Genomic DNA, 18104 nt, shown 5'->3' with positions numbered 1-18104 from the left:
CTTTTTTTTTTTTTTTCCCCTCCTTAAGTGTTTTTTCCTTTGTTGTCAGGGTAATCCAGTTGGACAGAGTGGGCTAGGAATGGCTTATCTGTATGGAAGAGGAGTTCCAGTGGTAAGTCTGAATAGTATCTTTTCAGTCCTGATCACCTTGTGGAAAAAACAGTCAATTTCTAAAATACCTGGTTGGTAGAAGAGAGGTATAATAATCTTATTTGCTGATTTTTTCCTTCATAGGTAATCAATTTTTAGTTGCTCAAATCCTATGGATATAAGTCGTGAAAGTAAAACTCCAGTACTGAGAAATATAATACCCTTATTTTCAAATAGCTTGAACAGCCAGTGCCCATTAAAGATGTTACTAGTCACAGGACTGAAATAATTCTTAAAATACAAAACCTACTATAAAATACTTTTAAAATCCAGCTTTATTTTGTCTTGCAATTAGACGTAGCTCTGAACTATTCCTGTTTATTTCTTGGTTCAAGGACACGCAAGTCTATACATAGATTTTTATGGAAATCTGCAGGGACAAATGCTTATATCACTTGCCTTGCTAGTGATTCCATGTGCAAGATATACCTTCCTGGAGCTCCAGGTATTCAGCTCTGCAAACAGATAAATTCAAGGTGTCTGTAGTTGAGCTGAACTATTTCAAAGCTAAATAGTGCAGCTAAGAGGTTCTAGAGCTGTTTTCTCCTGAAACAGTACAACGTGTCCCTTCCATGTAGCTAAACAAACTAATTATGTCTATGCACAGCACTGCAATCGGCCATTGTAGTATCAAAGCTTTATGGATACCCGTCCTATAGCTACTGGCATAGGTTTTTTGAAGCAGAGGTTTGTTGGAGAGCCTGTAAAATATTTAGTGATTTCTTGGGTGTCCTAAAAGACTGAGTTAATAGCCCCATTTTCTACACTTGCAGACAAGTGCTAGAGAATAGTCTACTCTGAAGAGTACATAAAAATCATAGAAACATAGGGCTGGAATGGACTATCAGGGTCATCTAGTTGGGTCGTGTCTCAGTGCAGAGGACTGTAGTATACCTAGTCCACTCCAACAGGTGTTTGTCTATCTAGCCTGTTCTTAGAAACCTCCAGTGACAGGAATTCCAAAACTCCCTTGGAAGCCTAGTCCAGAACTTAACTACGCTAATAGTTATAAAGTTTTTCCTAATACTTACTCTGCAGCAAGGGAGATTTAGATTAAGCGGAATACTTCTTGTCCTGCCTTCAGTTGACATAGAGAACAGTTGATCCCCATCTTCTCCGTAACAGCCGTTAACAATTTGAAGACCATTATCAAGTTCCCCCTCACTCTTCTTTTCTCAGGACTAAACATGCCCAGTTGTTTTAACTTTTTTCCTCATAGGTCAGGTTTTCTGAACCTTTTTGTAGCTCTCTGAACTCTGTCCAGTTTGTCCACATCTTTCCTAAAATATGCCTCCCAGAACTGGCCACATGCTCCAGCTGAAGCCTCACCAGTGCCAGGTAGAGCAGGACAGTTACCTCCCATCTCTTACATATAACACTCTTGTTAATACACCCCCCAAGAATGATGATAGCTTTTTTCACAGCTGCATCACATTGTTGTCTTACTCAACAGAACTCTTCTTTGTGTTTTATATGTAACTCTTCTACATAGCTGGAGAAGAAGCATTAATTTATTTATTCTCCTGTTGTCAGCAAAAACATATAGACATTTATGGGCATATAATCCATTCTTGATGCACAGATACATGCATACAAGTCCATCCTCATTTTGATGAGGCTATATCTCCTTAGTGTGCCACCCTGCTAGGCTCTATAATGACTCAAGCTGTCTTACTGCAGAATTATGAACTGGCATTAAAGTATTTCCAGAAGGCTGCAGAACAAGGCTGGGTAGATGGACAGCTTCAGCTGGGCTCCATGTATTACAGTAAGTGGCTTCAGAATGTTGTTGCATTACGTATTCACTAGATGGCACTGGGACAGTAGGAGTGTGTTTAACATATGAGTCAGTACTGTATATTCATCAGAGGAATTTAGACCACCTAGCACAAAATATAGTAAAATAGTCTTCATGTTCCTTCAGTCTGAATACTTAGACCTTACCTGATGGCATTTTTCTTAACAAATTGCCTTCAGCTACTGTTTCTTAATTGTTTTAAATTAAAAACACAACTACTATATCCTTCATTTTGGTTGCCGTTCTGCCTTTGTGGGTATTCATTTGCAATCTCTGAATAGTGTTGACCTCAGGCATGGCTTCTTTCTTTGTAGATGGCATTGGAGTGAAGAGAGACTATAAACAGGCTTTGAAATATTTTAATTTGGCCTCCCAGGGTGGTCATATTCTGGCTTTCTATAACCTGGCACAGATGCATGCCACTGGCACCGGGGTGATGCGCTCCTGTCATACTGCTGTTGAGGTGAGGCCCTCTCTTCATAAATTTACAACCCAGGCTAATTTGTAGAGCTGGTCAGGAGTTTTTGATAGATTATTTTTGTGGAAAATGCTGATTTGTCAAAACAAAACTGTTCATAAGAAACAGTCGGTTTTGTTCTGAAAAAAAATTGAAAACGTCTTGATGCTTCTGAAATAAAAATTCCAGTTTTTTTTGTTTTGTTTTGAAATTTTAAGATAATTAAAAAATTGGTCAAAATTGAAACAATGTTTCAATTGATTCCAACCAATTTTTTTTTTTCCAGACCGTTTGTGAAAATCTTCAAGATTTTGACTTTGTCCCCATACAGGACAGGAAAATTTTCAAATTCTTAAATGTTCTTGGGACAGGAAAAGGGTTTCCCATCCAGTTCTACTAATTTGTGAAATTGAGTGAAAGTTACTGACTATGTAAGTAGGCTGCAACTCAGTTGAAATCAGTGGAATAGTACACTTCGCCCAGTCCCCACTGGTGTTGAATTTTTCCTGTTGAGTTTCGACCCTGTTTCACAGTATAACTTGATAAATGAACAAGCACCTATATATTCCGTGGCAAGGTTCCTAGATTCTGTGGCACTCTGCAGTGGCATCTGGAAGTGTTGCAATAGCTTCACTTAAATTAGAAAGAAAGGAGAAAAAAAAAAAAAAAAGCAGGGGGGAGGATTTTTAATATGAAGGCAAACGATACAACCAAGACGGTAGTCCCTATTTATTTTGAAACTTGAGTTCTCCAGCTGGGGAGGGCTTCAATATTATCTTTGTAATGGAGAGCTAGAAACTTTTTTTTTTTTTTTTTTAAAAGCTGAGTTCTGAAGTAATGTGGATTCTGCCATAGATTTTGTGGAATGTGTGGGCCTTGTGCACAAACATATGCAATACAGACAATTTTGAATACTAAACAGCTCTTTCGTAAAAGAAACAAGAAAACTGGTAACCTCATTTTTCCTTGTGCTGTCTTGTCTGGGATACGTATTCACTTTTCTTAGGTTAGCCACTTATTCTTCACACTGGCTGAGGTATGGACCTCCTACAACAGAGACTGCCCTTTGGATCTAGAGTTATACTCGAAGAAACCTAGTGTTTTAGTGGTTTGTTTTGAGGCTGTTGTATTCCTGCTGTACTTCCATTGCTAAGGATGTTCTATTAGACTATTAAGCCACTTAGGTCCTTCTGTGTTTCTTCCTGTTTCCAGAACCCTTATTGTCCATTTAAATAAACTGTTTCAAAGGCTATCTAAGACGTACCTCTTCATATCCTTTAAACAGTAAACTTTTGAAGAAGCTTCTGATAACTGTGTGTTCTTTTTTTTCCTACAGTTATTTAAGAATGTATGTGAACGAGGGCGCTGGTCTGAGAGACTCATGACTGCCTACAATAGCTATAAAGATGGTGATTCAAATGCTGCTGTAGTTCAATATCTCCTGTTGGCAGAACAAGGCTACGAAGTGGCACAGAGCAATGCTGCCTTCATACTTGATCAGAGTAAGAGGCTATGCTAGCTTGTGTCAAAAAGTAGCTCACTGTGGATTAGTAGTAACTGTACATTTAACATGCAATGCATCATCAAGCAAGGCATATCTAGGATTAAATAGCTGGTCTGAACTAATAAGGTTTCTTGGACAGCAAGAATTCTCCCCCATCCTGACTGCCTCCTATATTCAGAAGTTATTGATTCTGTTTCTCTTGCCCTGTAAGGATATTTTTCTGGTCTGAGTGTCAATGAACATTTTGAAGTCGGACATACCTGTTTCAGAGTAACAGCCGTGTTAGTCTGTATTCGCAAAAAGAAAAGGAGTACTTGTGGCACCTTAGAGACTAACCAATTTATTTGAGCATGAGCTTAGGAGAGGTTGGGAGAGTGAGGCCTAGAGCTTTACTTCACTAAGAAGTGTTGTTACCCTCTTATTCTTGACTAGAAAGCATGACAAATAGTTAGCTGGGCAGGTGAGCTCTTTCGTTAGACTTGAAAGAACTGTTTAGTAATTAAATCAAGCTTCACTAAAAATGGGTGACCAAAGTAAAGTCTGTGGCAATACAGCAGAGTTATCAGAACATACTAGAAGTAGAGTGATACATGGTTTTTAAAAAAAAATCTGGACATTTATCAGAAAAATGCTGGGTTCCTGCACAAAGTTTTGTGCGGATCTCAAAAATACAACTGCTATGAGCTTTGTGTGATTACCTTACCAAGTCAACCTATTGACTGCTAGTAGATTTCATAGTTTTGTTTTGAATGATGCTAAAAGGTGCCACGCTGAGCACCGTGATGGCTTCGATAGCCAAAAGGGATACAACAGTGGCAGGGTATTTTGGAAGCTTGTTCTGTCAGTATGTCTCAGTCTTGATCCTGAAGACATCACCTCTAAGAGTAAGAGGACAAGTTTCCATGGACTCTGAGACTGCCATTTGTGGTGTCACTCTTAAGAAGTGATCATATGTCCATTGGGGACTAGACTGACACAAATGCATTTTACATAGGGTATCAATTGCTGCCATATAATATTTCAAATTTGAAACCAATACTTTAGAATTGAAAGAATTTTAAATGGAATATTAATCTCTTGACCCATGCGGCACTTCCACAGCCATCCCTTTATGTGTGACACTGTGTCAATAAAAGCCTAAAACTTCCACACGTTTCTGAAATGGATTCTAGCTCTGCACACAGTGGGTAATTTTTCTTAACTACTTAGATCCTATCCCTTCAACCAGGCTTGGAGGTTACACGCTTTTGAAACTTGTATTCAGAGTTAAAATAACTAAAATTGTTCAACTCCTGTGTTCAAAAACTGTGCTTTTTAAGGCCGGATTTTCAAATCTGCCCAGCTTTCATTGAAAACAGTGGGAGTGGTCGCGTGCTGAGCTCTTGTGGGGGGGGGGGGAAAAAACCTGTTCACTGAATTAGATGCCTACATGGGAGCTAAAATTGTGATAATCTGGCCTCATTAAAGGTGTTAAGTACGCTGGAAAATCTGGCTACTAAAAATTTTGGGCTGTTATCACAAACTATTCCAGCTCCCGTTAGAGTAACAGTAGCTGTTATCTGCAGCACAAATTGTCTACCAGAGAAATAAACTTTATATTGTACCATGTCATATATGTTTTCTAACTTGTAATCCATTCTGCAAAGGAATGGTATAGTGCTACTATTGCAGGGATCGGCAACCTTTAGCACACGGCCCGCCAGAATAAACCCTCTGGCGGGCCGGGCCTGTTTGTTTACCTGCCGCGTCTGCAGGTTTGGCTGATTGCAGCTCCCACTGGCTGTGGTTTGCCGTTCCAGGCCAATGGAGGCTGCGGGAAGCGGCGCGGGCCGAGGGATGTGCTAGCCGCTGCCCAAGTTCCCCAAGGACTGAACTGGCCATGTGTGTAACTTAGAGCAGGCTGCTCTAAATTCCCTAGATTTCTCTAGCTGGAGTAATGTTGTGCCATATGTGGATTGCCCCTTTGTACTTTTGGTCCACTTGGGAACCTAGAAAAGGGTATAGAATGGGAGGCATAAAGGTAGCTACACCAGCTTTACACCACCCAAAATTCTGTCCCCTTTGCACCATAAGTGGAGCACAGAGAATAAAGAACCAAAGGTCAGAATCTGACCCATGATCTCTGAGGCACAGCCGTTTAATCCAGCTCAGCAAAGGTTTTTGTAAATGGTGAACATGGACCCTGACGTGCACATAATCAGGAAGACCGTATGGAGGTTCTGTGCCCTGTTCCTGCTTGACTTAATTACTTCCTTTTTTTCCTGCAGAAGAGGCCAGCATAGTAGGAGAGAATGAGACTTATCCCCAAGCCTTGCTGCATTGGAATAGAGCAGCCTCCCAAGGTAAGTCACAGTTCAATGATGACAATTTCACTTTGAGCACCTGGTCTAGTTTCTTATCTACAGGATATTAACTTTACTAAGTAGGTTACTCTCTCCTTTCAAATAAAACAAGTGTAGTATCGACAGACCGTTACTTTCTGGGTCATTCCTTGACTGAAATATTCTGCTGTCTGTCTAGGACTTACTCTTTATCCAGTTTTCAATATGAGAATTGGCTCACATACTACTTGAGTCTTCTGGGGATTAGACAAGATTCAGTGACTTTCAGCTCTGCAGTCTTACACTTGCTGCCTACCTTATAGGCTTTCCTACTAGCATGGCTACTGCTCCTAGTGATTTCCCTTCTAAATCACTACTTTGAAGGATTTATAATTACTACGACAATAATCAGACAGTTTTTGTAGTCTGTCTCAAATCTGTTTGATAGTCCTTGATGTGAGTGCAAAGAATAGCTCACTGGTTTGGAGCACATCTCTTGGGGGTCATGTTTTCCTATGACTCAAAGAACAGATCTGTTTTTCAGAAAGCTGTTTTGCTGGCCACTGGCCAAGATTAAAGTAAGTCCTGGTGCTGTTTACAAAGAGACTGGGTAAGAAGGAAAAAGTCAAATACTTAAGATTCTTTCAGATGGCACATCCTTCCAAGCATATGTTGGTTTAACTATCTCTGAACTGATCCTTGAAAGACATAATTTAATGATCTAAGCGCTGACACTGAACTACGTAGGCTCGCTGGAATTCCAGATTTAAATCCCTTCAGGCTTGATTCAGCCTTTCATCCTTCTAAGCTAGAGTGCCATGCAGTTCACTGTGATGATGATCTCTGGAATGGGTCCTTATAAACTGAGGCTCTGCACACTGTAGCCACTGAATGTTCCATGGCTCCTTTCATAAAAGTAGAGGTTTACCTGTGTGTGGTTAGGAAACTTTCCTCACCACATCAGGTATGCTCTGTAGTGCTTACCTGGTGCCCTTCAACCCAGAGATAGGTATATTTCAGTGGTATCAGAGAGACAAGGTGGGTGAGGTAAATATCTTTTATTGAACCAACTGCTGTTGGTGAGAGAGACCAGCTTTCGATCTCCAGTAAAAGATATTACCTCACCCACTGTGTCTCTCCAATATCCTGGGACTGACACAGCTACAATTACACTGCAGATGGTGATATCTTAGTTTGCAGTGCACAAGGCATCTAGGCCACAGTAGATGCAGCTAGGTTGATGAAAGAATTCCATTGACTTGGGTAGCAGCTCTGGGAGAGGTGCATTTGTTGCAGCAATGGAAAAAGCCCTTGTGTTGCTGTAGGAAGTGTCTACGCTACAGTGGTACAGCAGTGTAGCTGCATCTGTGCTGCCATAGCGTTTATATTGTAGACATACCAAAAGTCTTTGGGCATGTGGCACAGATCTGCAGTGTTGGCTCCAACAAAACATTGGAAACATGGAAAAATTGATGTATGAAAAGGACTAACACACCAACCCATTTGACAAGTATTTTTTGAAAAAGCTAAAACTGTAAGTGTCTCTTTTCTGAGCCGGTGGGGGTGGGAGTATATTTTTAAATTAGCCAATATAAGGACATTGTAAGGTAAAAAATTAGCAAATAAAATAGTAGCCAAACCATTATGCAGGACACCCAAACATATTTTATAGATTTCCCAGAGGCTTCAGTCAATCTTAAACTGCAGTTATTTTGCTAATACTGCTGTGAATATGGAACCCTTCATTATTTTATTACTTTGAACACTTACATGAAAGCAGGACAGCTCAGCTGGTGATGCTGTTATGAACACCTTGGGAATAAGATTCTGTTTTCATTGTGCAAGAAGAAAAATAAAGCAAATGATACAATGTACAAGACATATTGAAACAAAATGCTTTTCTAGAAATCATCAGTGCATCTTAAAATGAAATTAGAAGAACACCTTGCACATCTCACTCGTCTCTTATACTTGTACTGCCTTTCCTCTAATTAGGTTACACTGTTGCTAGAATTAAGCTTGGAGATTACCATTTCTATGGCTTTGGTACCGATGTTGATTATGAAACTGCATTTATTCACTACCGACTGGCATCAGAGCAACAGCATAGTGCCCAAGCCATGTTTAACCTGGGATACATGCATGAGAAAGGACTGGGCATCAAACAGGTGAGCACAGCTTGATATAAGTTATTAGTTTTATTCAAAGTATTATTTATTAATAAATATATTTGTATTGTAGTAATCCCTAGAAGCCCCAACTGAGATTGGTCCCTGCTGTGGTAGGCACTATATACAAGCCTGAATAGGATGTAAATAGACTGACAAAGGGTGGACGGCAGGAAATATTATCATCTCTGTTTTGGAGTTGGGGGAACTGAGGCACAGAGAAGAGTGACTTTCCCCAAAGTTGCAAGATGTCTGTGGCAGAGACAGGAATTGAACCCAAATCTCCTGGGCTAACGCTTCCAAAGAAGAATATATGTACATATAAGAACTGCTCAGAACTCTCATACATTATTATAGGGACATTTAGTAGCAACCTGTCTCTGTGTTGCCTATTACTTTCCATCTAGAAAGGATTCTTGAGATCTTTTATTTTATTTATTTATTTATCTCTCACCTCCTTTGCAGCAGGTCTTTGAAATCCAGCATACACTCAGGCAAATGTGCTTTGGTTTTTTGGTTTTCTTTTGTTTTGTACCCCCAATTAAATTCATTCAAATTTTCTCAGGAAGAAAACTTTTTTTAAAAAAAATCTCTATTTCTCTTCTCTTTCTTGGGTTCCTCAGAAAACTTTTGGCAGCATGCCAAGATAATTCATCATGAAAATGCTGGACCCCTGCTGTTGCCAAAACAGCAGCAGAACACCTGGATGGCAAGGAGCCAGGCCATGGACCCAGCACATGTCCTTAACAGTCCTGTCTCCCACTGTGGGAACATTACATGGGGTAGGGGGGAAAGAAAGGAGCCAAGCCAGAGCTCCCCCTCATCCACTTCTTGGAACTAGCACATGGCTCCATAGACCCGTAACCCTCTCTCCAAAAAATCACACACACACACCCCGCTTTGATGGCAGCCTTTTCCTGTTGTGAGCTAGTGTGATTAGTCCTATAACTCAAACAATAGAAGTCTTTGATGCAATGTCGAAGATTTGGGGTTCAAACTGTGATGATGGGAGAGGGGGTGGAGTGCAGATTGTTCCAGATATACAAAAATTTTTTATCTTTCCTTAACGTACACACAACAAGCCAGGAAATTGCATGTAAAAAACTTATTTAGGTTGGCAAGTCAAGCCACTGAAAGTTACGAAATGCCAGATTTGCGATTGCTATGCTATCTTCATTTTGCCACCTTATGTGTATGTATTATGTATCTTTAATTGCAGGGTAATATACTGATTTTCCACAGAACCTCTTCCCTATTCAGTGCATAGGTTGGTTTCACAAGGAGGCAGAATTATGGTTGCAGTAGGCAACCGTAAATCTCTCACTTCATAATTTTAGAGTATTTGTGTTTGAAACTTTAATATTCTCTTAATGTGTGTGGGGGGTGTATGTTATAATAATAATAGGCAGAGCAGGTAGCAACACTCTTCTGAAAGTGGCCCAACATTTCCCATTAGAAGACCCTGTTTTCAGTTGCTTGTAACTTTTTGCTAAACTGTAACTGTTTGGGAAAAAATTTTGCATGCTGGGTGTCTACCTCAGGCTGAATACTTTGTGGAAGATTTCAGCCAAATGGGTCAGCAAGAATGAGTCTAGGAAAATGTTTTTGCTCATTTAAAAAAATCACACAACCTTTTTTCTTTGAAAAGCTTTCATGTCCCCATGCTTTGGAACAGGGACTTGAAATTAGAAATGTACCTTTTGCCATCTCCATGAAAATCTATTCAAATTTGGCAATATTATAAGCCTTTCAAAAATCATTACTATGTGCTCTGTAGAGTTATTAAATTTTACCATCTAAATTTCCAAAAATTGCATAGGCAGCCTTAATTCTGGCATTACCTAAAATTTGATTGCTTGGCTTTGCAACCTTAGTGTTCTTTTAACAATCTTTATTTGCCCCTAGGGGGGCAGGAGGAGGAGAGTGTGTGTGGAGGGAGAGGGAATTTCAGGCAGCTTCTTAAGTATTAAAGAAAATACAGATCGTTACTCACATTAAAGAATTATAATAGGAAATTAGAAATAAGACTCTTTCAAGTAAGAAAACACAGCAATTTACAAAGTTTAAAGGAAAGCCCAAGTTTGTGTTTACAGTAAGTAAGGATATGAACATACCCTGTTTTCACTTTCACTAGTTAGTCAACTCATGCTTTTTAATTTAAACAAGTGCTTCCAGACTTCAATAGTTCTCAATTTTTGAAGTGTTTGTAAAAATAAATAAATAAATGGTGTTAACATCAATATTTCTAGAATTTGTCCCAAATGAGATGCTTGATTATGGATTTAAAAACAGAAGTTTTTCAAGGGATGGAGAATGGATTGAGAAGAACTATTTTTATTGCATTGGTTTAATATTTGAGAAAAATGAGTTTACCATGTTGTATTAGCTTCTTTCTAAAAAAAGACTCTTGATGGGGGGGGGGGCTGCTTTTAACAAGTACTGGGTATCGTTAATGTTCAAAATTGAGTTTGCACTTAACAAATTTATAGCAAATATTTTGTGTAAGGAACAAACTCACTAAACATTCTCCTTCATAAAATAGCAGAAAGAAATGGAAATACAAAGTGTGTATAAAATAGTGTATAAACTGAACACAACAGCTATGATTCTAACTAAAAGCACTAACAAACTTTATGGCTAACTTCATTTCCCTTATTACTGCTAGTATAGCACAAGTGTGAAAAGGGAAGTGTTCTCTATCAGCTTGAACAAAAAGCTTGCTAGGGGAGATTTCTAAGGAATTCTCTCAACCTTTCTATCTTTTATTGAAATAAAACAACCAACAGTAATATAGCTAATATAACCCATCAGCACAAGGTGTATATAAGATGGTTTTCTGTATTTCTTAAAATTCCAATATAAATTAAGGCTTTGTCATGTAGCAGCAAGCAGAAAGATTATGGAGTCACTTGGTAGCATCTACATAGTTAGGGTTGCATTCTAAAATGCATTCAATGAAGCCTAAAATACTGGTGCTTGGTTGGTTGATATTCTCTAATGTCTTTGGCCAGTCTGCTATAAGGAGTGTCTGCGGAAGGGTGTTTTAGGATGAAGGCTCCCCTACTGCTTTGCAAAGTTCTGTGTGTGTATTAAAATATATTGATTGAACAGCCACTCTTACATCAATTTAGACAGTTTTACTCACACAGCATGTGAGTATGGATGTGGATGCAAATACATGGCCTGAAACAGAAGGAGGTGGAGTAGAACAGATCTTAATGAAATAAAGTTGGCCACAAAACAATTCTTCCTTTGAAAAGGCTTTTTTTTTTTTTTTTTTTTAAATGAATGGGCATTATTGGATCTTATCTGGCAAACAGGCAAAGTATAAAAATTCCTTTCGGTATCAGAAGCTCTTGGCCCTGAAGTAACTGCCAGCTTAAATACCTTAATTTTGTTTGGATTTCTTTGGAAATAGATTTCAGTGTATTATGTATTAATTACAGGATATTCACCTTGCAAAACGCTTCTATGACATGGCAGCTGAAGCCAGCCCAGATGCTCAAGTTCCTGTCTTCCTAGCACTCTGTAAACTCGGGATTGTCTACTCCTTGCAGTATGTACGAGAAACCAATGTAAGTAATGCAGACACTTAAGAGTGATGGCAAGGAATCTTTATTCCTAACTCTGGAACCTCCTTAGAAGTGGAAGCAAAGCATCACATCTCCACCCCAAACTCCGTACCTTTTAGGATAAGCTTTTCTGCACTGTCTTGTTTTCTTCTATGTCTCCAAAAAAATGGAAAACAATGCCTTTCCTACCTCTGCAGTTGCAGGAAATTGTGTGGGATATACTCATTTTATCCTAATAATTAATCCCCCAATCAGTGTTCTAGACGCTGTGCTAATACTCCCTTCAAGAGAACTTTCCTCGCCCAAAACTTGGTAACTTATGTGGGCAGGTTTCCCCAGAATTAAGCTTACCATCCCAGGAACAGCATGCCAGTGTTTATTTGCTTTCCTTCCTTGTGGCTTGATCATACTGTATTTGCACTCCCTTATATGCAACCATAACAATTCCACCCCACCCCAGTCAGAAACTATTATCAACACGATTATGGTGCTGTTCTCTCAACAGGGTCTCCATATAGTGCTTAGTGATGGGCATTAAAGAAATGTTTGTCTGGGTACTTATATGGCCCCCATCACCATATTATCTGACTGCCTCAGATGTTCATTAATTTAATGTATTCCCTCAACACCCCTAAGGTCAGGACACTCAAAGAGTGAGAGCAATGATAATACCCATTTTGCAGAAAGGGAGCTGAGGCACAGAGAGATTAATTGATTTGCTGATGGTCAAACAGGAAGTCTGGACAGAGTAGGAGGCCTAGATTCAGTTCCCTTAGACCTGGTTCAGTGCCATAAGCATAAGACCATCATCCCCTTCTCTCTGTTTCTCCACTTCTGGTTTCTACTTCTGCACTTTTGTTCAGGACATTTGGCAGGCTCCAGCAAATGAAAAGAAAAAAAATAATAAAACTTCAGCATTCATCAGAAAATAAGCAAATGATACCTGAACTACTGCAAAATTCTTTTCCTGTAGTTTTCATGCAGATGTTAAGTCTTGAGCTCCAAGGAAGAAAATGCGATAGAAAAAAAACTTCAGTCTGAAGGAGGAGCAGAACAGTTTCTACTTGTTAATGTGGCAGCATGGGTTATTCTTGCCTCAGGCTTAAGACTGGTGGGTTAAAGGCTTTGCTCACATGAAAGATGTGTAACCACATAAGAAGAAGTTGCAGGTGTTCATTTTATAGTGCATAGCATTTCCTGTTGTAGCTGTTGAAACGGGAGCTTGATTTTGGTTAATCTGTAATGACAAATATTGGTACTGGTGTATTAAAAGAAAACTGCTAAAAATAAAACATGCAGGTGGCTTTCCCCAGAATTAAAGATGTCTGAAACTGCTATGACATTTCTGACTCATGCAGCCAGAAGAACATAATAGTGAGTTGTTTGTTTTGGTTTTTAGGTCAGAGAGATATTGTCACATCTTGACATGGACCAGCTGTTGGGACCTGAGTGGGACCTTTACCTTATGACTATCATCGCTTTGCTCCTAGGAACAGTTATAGCTTACAGACAGAGGCAACATCAAGCTATCCCCAGACCGGCAGGGCTGCGGCCAGCTGTGCAGCAACAAGAACCTCCACCAGAACATCAGCCTCCACAATAGCAGCAACCGGAATCTCAATGAAAAGAACTGTATTCTCCAGCAGAAACTATTTTCATTGTGATTTAGAACAGATCAATGGTCCTTTCCCTTCAAAAGAGGCTCAAAGAAGCATAAAATTCTGAAAGCTGCTTAGAATGATGCCTTTTTTCAGGGATAAGTAACTTTTTCTAGACTGATTTGAATGTTATTTCAGTGCCAATGGAATAACACAATGGCTTTTTTCGTGAAACACAAATGTGCTACTACAAAAGTGATGCCTGCTATATCCAATTTCTCTTTATTCAAAGTCCTTTTTCATCATCTCTTAAAGTGTGTGGAAAACATTGGCTAACATGAGCTGACCCATGTAGAAAGAAAAAAATGTTGGAAGGCTGAAAACCTGAACTCTGCTCTTCTGAGTAAAAAAGAGATCCTCTAGAACTGTGAGAGAATTTTTTTTCTTGTCTAAATCCCAAGTATTCCTACAGACCTTATTTTAATTATTCTTTAATTATTTTAATTATTCACCGTTCACGTAGTCTCATTATTTGCCTTTGATGTTTTGACCTGAATGTTTCCATTCAGAAGAAGCAAAAACAAAAGCAAAATCTGTAACTAGTGAGCAAATTTCTTGTTCTTTGTGATTTGCACTTTCGGGGTTTTGTTTTTTCCTTGCAGCATACATTTTGCTAATGGCCAATCTCTATTCCAGAAGGCAAATAGGGATAGATTGCATTTGTAAAATAAAAGAATGATTTAAAAAATCCTCCACAGAATGTCCTCCACAAACATTTGGAAAAGTGGTGAATATTTTCTTGTAGCCTCTGTGCAACTTGTGGGATTTCTTAGCACAAGAGCAAAAAGGCAATTTGTTAGTCTTCCTGCTTTATTTTTTTATTCTTGTCTCTCTAGTAAGGAGAGAGTGGTTAACCATAGAATGCAGCAAGAATTAGTGTTAAGAAAAGACTCTGATGGGGGGGACATAGCCAGAAGCCTTCTCAGCTCGGTTATAGGTAGACTATTTTTCTAGTGTTTCTTTTATTAAAAGGTGGGACTCTCATGTTTCTCCAGCTAGTCTTACAACTTCAGCAATCCAGTCAGTAATTACAATGGAAATGACCTGTATCACAAGGTCTTTATGCAGCTAAAATCTACATATCTTGCTACATACATAGTGGGTGCAGCAGAGAATCTGCCTCTGTCTGCTGAGCACATCTAAATGAAGGGGGTACAAAGGGGTGAATTCCAGCTCCCTACTATTGGAGCTGGATTTTCATCAGCATTGCTGCACTTCAGAGCAGCCTAAGAACTGCTCGGAAATGTGCCGGCTGGTAACAACCCCTCACTGGAACACAGGAGCATCTAGAGTGGAGGTGGTCCTAATGGATTATGGCTCCTTCATGTCACCAGAGCAGTGGAAAGGTGCCACCCTGGGGTAGAGAATCTGACCTATAAACTCAAGGTTCTTGTTCTGTAAAATTCTTGATAGTTGTTTTAACTGATCATAACCATTTGGAAGCTAAATGCACGAAGTAAATATAGGAGAATAGCTTTCGGGGGGAAGAAGGCAGAAATCTGTACTCCTTTTTCTCAGTAGCAGATATGGATATTTGTTTCCATATTAACGCTATACCCTGTGGATACACTATTTTAAAGCAAATTGAAATTTCAATATTCAAGACTCTGATGCTTCCTCTAGATCGTACATTGTGCATTTAAAGAGTTAACTGCTTCCTTTTTAAAGGCTTTTGTTCAGTAGATCAGCATTTAAGAAAGAACCAGCCTGTATGAAAAGGCTTCGAAACTGTGAGATCGTTTTGTACATAATGTATTATAAAGAGTTGAATGGGCAAGGTCTCTTTGCAGTTAACTCGTTGCATTTTGGGAGAAGGGCTAAATATTCGTTTCTGGAAGCTAATGTTTTGTGGCTGACTGCAGTATTATGAATGCAGAAAAAACTTTTAGATACTCCAAGAGCGTGGAGTCAGAATCTCACTAGGTCTTCATGGAAGTTGCATTCTGGGGCAGGAGGATGTTTCAATTCTGTTTGAGAGGGAACAGTATTGAATTTCTACATGATCTGATTAAAATGTATAGCAGTCCAGTACCTGCATTATTTAAAAAAAAAAATTCAGTGAACTTCCAGACCTTTTCCCTCTGCAGTATTTTATCTCTTCCCTTGATTTTGTAGATCTCTCTAGCTCAGCATGAGGTAGTTAAAGGCTGGATGGAAAACATTTTCCAATTCACCACCACTGAATGCATTGTGTATCCATAATCTAATAGAGCTAAATTCTAATGGCTTAATCCTAGCTATGTGGTTTATAACAGCAGTCTTTCGTAGCTGGCTTTGCACATAGCTGACACATTTTACATTAAAGAAATCAACAGAAGGAAATACATCATCAAAACATTTTTTCATTTTATAGAATTGCCTTTTGAGGAGTACAACATAAGCAATAAGGAAGTTTTCCCCTACTGTTTACCATTGCTTAATCTTGTCAAATGGCATCCATTTGAATAAAGTGATAATAGCAGAAACTAGTTCATATGAATAACATCAAACTAACTCAGGGATTAAAGAAATATGAGTAAATTTTCTAAGTCCGCTGCCTACAAGGTGGTTCAGTTTTTCTGACAATCCCTTACTGTTCTGCTCCAAACTTTGCAGCCTATTTTTGCTTCTTACAAAAATAAGACTTAGTAATATTGAATTATTTCAGGTTGTGCACACAGTTTATCAACCAGTTCTTTCAATTTCCTAAGTAAGTAGGAGTGGGTTTTTAATTATCTTGCTGGTATTTGTTTTTATAGAGCATCTTTTCATTTTTAGTGGCACACCTTGTCTTTCTAGTTGTGTGCAAGAGCAATTTGAAGGGGGATTGGGTTTAAAATAAAATTCAGTTAATCACTTGGTGTGGCAGTTCATTCAAATTCTGTTTCTAATTCAATGAAGTTATGTTGCTAAAGTTGCGTATGCACCTGCCTAACTCTGAAGGCTAATATGCGAGTTCTGACTACTTCACCACTGGGAAGTTAGGGAACTTCAGTCAGAAATAAGTGATAATTTGAGATTGTACTTGGTTAAAAATCTACTGACCCTAAATTCTGCTTGGTTTATTTTCCCCTATATTTCTTTTCTCTCATTCTTTATTCTGGAAGCTTGAATGAGAACAGGGTTTCTGAATGTGAACCATAGTGTGTTCTGAGGGTTAAATAATTTTATAGCCCCCCCCCCGCCCCCCCCCCCACACACACACACACACACACCCGGCAGTGTTTTAAGTGCAAACTTTACCTATGTAATCTTCCCAGTGCTTACTGTACTGAACAGTAGAGTACCCAAATGCCATCAGTGGGAGTTCTACATGTGGAAAGAAATTAGGAAGATGAAGATCTGAGGAGACAATTTTATTCCAGTGACCTCAAATCACTAACCTTATGTACCTATCAACTTAAAAATGTTGCTTGTAATTTGAAAACAAAACTCTTAAATAGTTGATTTAACTGCCAAGTTGAGAATTTAGGATTCTGTCATGTACCTTTTCCTTGGTGATGTTTGTCCAAGGGTCTGCTTACATCAGTTGTCATTATTCATTTGTTTGGAAATATTTCACCCTATGACTAATAATTTCAAATGGGGAATAAGTAGCGGAAGAAAGGAGCTTGTGTTAATACAAATGTCCTTAATCATTTTTTCAAAACATAAAAGTGAAACTTTTTCCATGAGACTTTGGTTGTTGTGATAAACTTGCTGAAGTAAAACTCATCAACCTGTCTTTCCGTGTGACTTTTCAAGAAGGTTAAATGTATTGTCAGAGCATTTATAGTGTTCAAAAATATTATGTACCAATCCTGTTGCCATCAATATATCAATTAAGTTTGGCACATTGTTATTACAGGGGAAAGCTCAACTTTACCAACTCTTTCCTTTTTAAATAAGCAACCATAAAATGATATTTATGTTTGGGTTCCAGAAAATATTTACAAATATACAACAAGGAAAAGGCTTAGTATGACTTGAGAATTACTATAGGGGCAGGCAAGGGCTACTGGCAAAAGTCCTTTTTGTCTTTATCAGCTGCAGCTGTTAAGAAGGTATTGTAGGGATTTTTAAAATTTATTTTGTATTTAAGGAAATGCAGTATAAAGGCTGGTAAAGTGTAATATAATTGTGTAAACAAATTATGTTAATAGAAAGATGTACAGATTCATTTTGTACTGTGTCTTTAATCCTGTGAAATAAAGTTACCACCTCTGTATGCTGTAAGATACTTTGGTTCTGATAACAAACTGTTCTAACCATAGGCTAAAACTATATTTAAAGTCCTGCTTCTTTGTATTTTAATTCCAAATGCTGTCCGGAACACACAAAAGCATTGCATCTGCTAATTCAGGGAGGCAGAGTTGGTAAGGCACTGGGAATTGGGAAACCAGGGTTGTAATGCCAGATCTGCACAAGTACCATATACCAAGTCTATGGCATATTGCTTAATTTCTGTACCTCCATTTTCCAATATTTAAAATGGCAATAATGCTTGTTGCAGACATG

General features: G+C 38.7%; 1 protein-coding gene across 1 annotated transcript in view; it reads left to right on the top strand.

The window, feature by feature from the left end:
* The window catches only part of SEL1L (SEL1L adaptor subunit of SYVN1 ubiquitin ligase), a 59104-nt gene extending 41282 nt beyond the window's left edge, over positions 1-17822 (top strand). Inside the window, exons 14-21 of the mRNA XM_048853886.2 lie at positions 50-112; positions 1831-1918; positions 2263-2411; positions 3742-3907; positions 6177-6251; positions 8226-8398; positions 11845-11973; positions 13370-17822. Of these exons, the coding sequence (XP_048709843.1) occupies positions 50-112; positions 1831-1918; positions 2263-2411; positions 3742-3907; positions 6177-6251; positions 8226-8398; positions 11845-11973; positions 13370-13573 (1047 nt within the window). The 3' untranslated portion in view covers positions 13574-17822. The remainder of the gene's footprint in view (positions 1-49; positions 113-1830; positions 1919-2262; positions 2412-3741; positions 3908-6176; positions 6252-8225; positions 8399-11844; positions 11974-13369) is intronic.
* Positions 17823-18104: the final 282 nt, after the last annotated feature.

The sequence above is a fragment of the Caretta caretta genome, chromosome 6 (assembly GCF_965140235.1).
Source record: "Caretta caretta isolate rCarCar2 chromosome 6, rCarCar1.hap1, whole genome shotgun sequence".
NCBI classification, from domain to species: Eukaryota; Metazoa; Chordata; order Testudines; family Cheloniidae; genus Caretta; species Caretta caretta.
The sequence above is the reverse complement of the archived record's forward strand: the minus strand, read 5'-3'. Positions and strand labels throughout refer to the sequence as shown.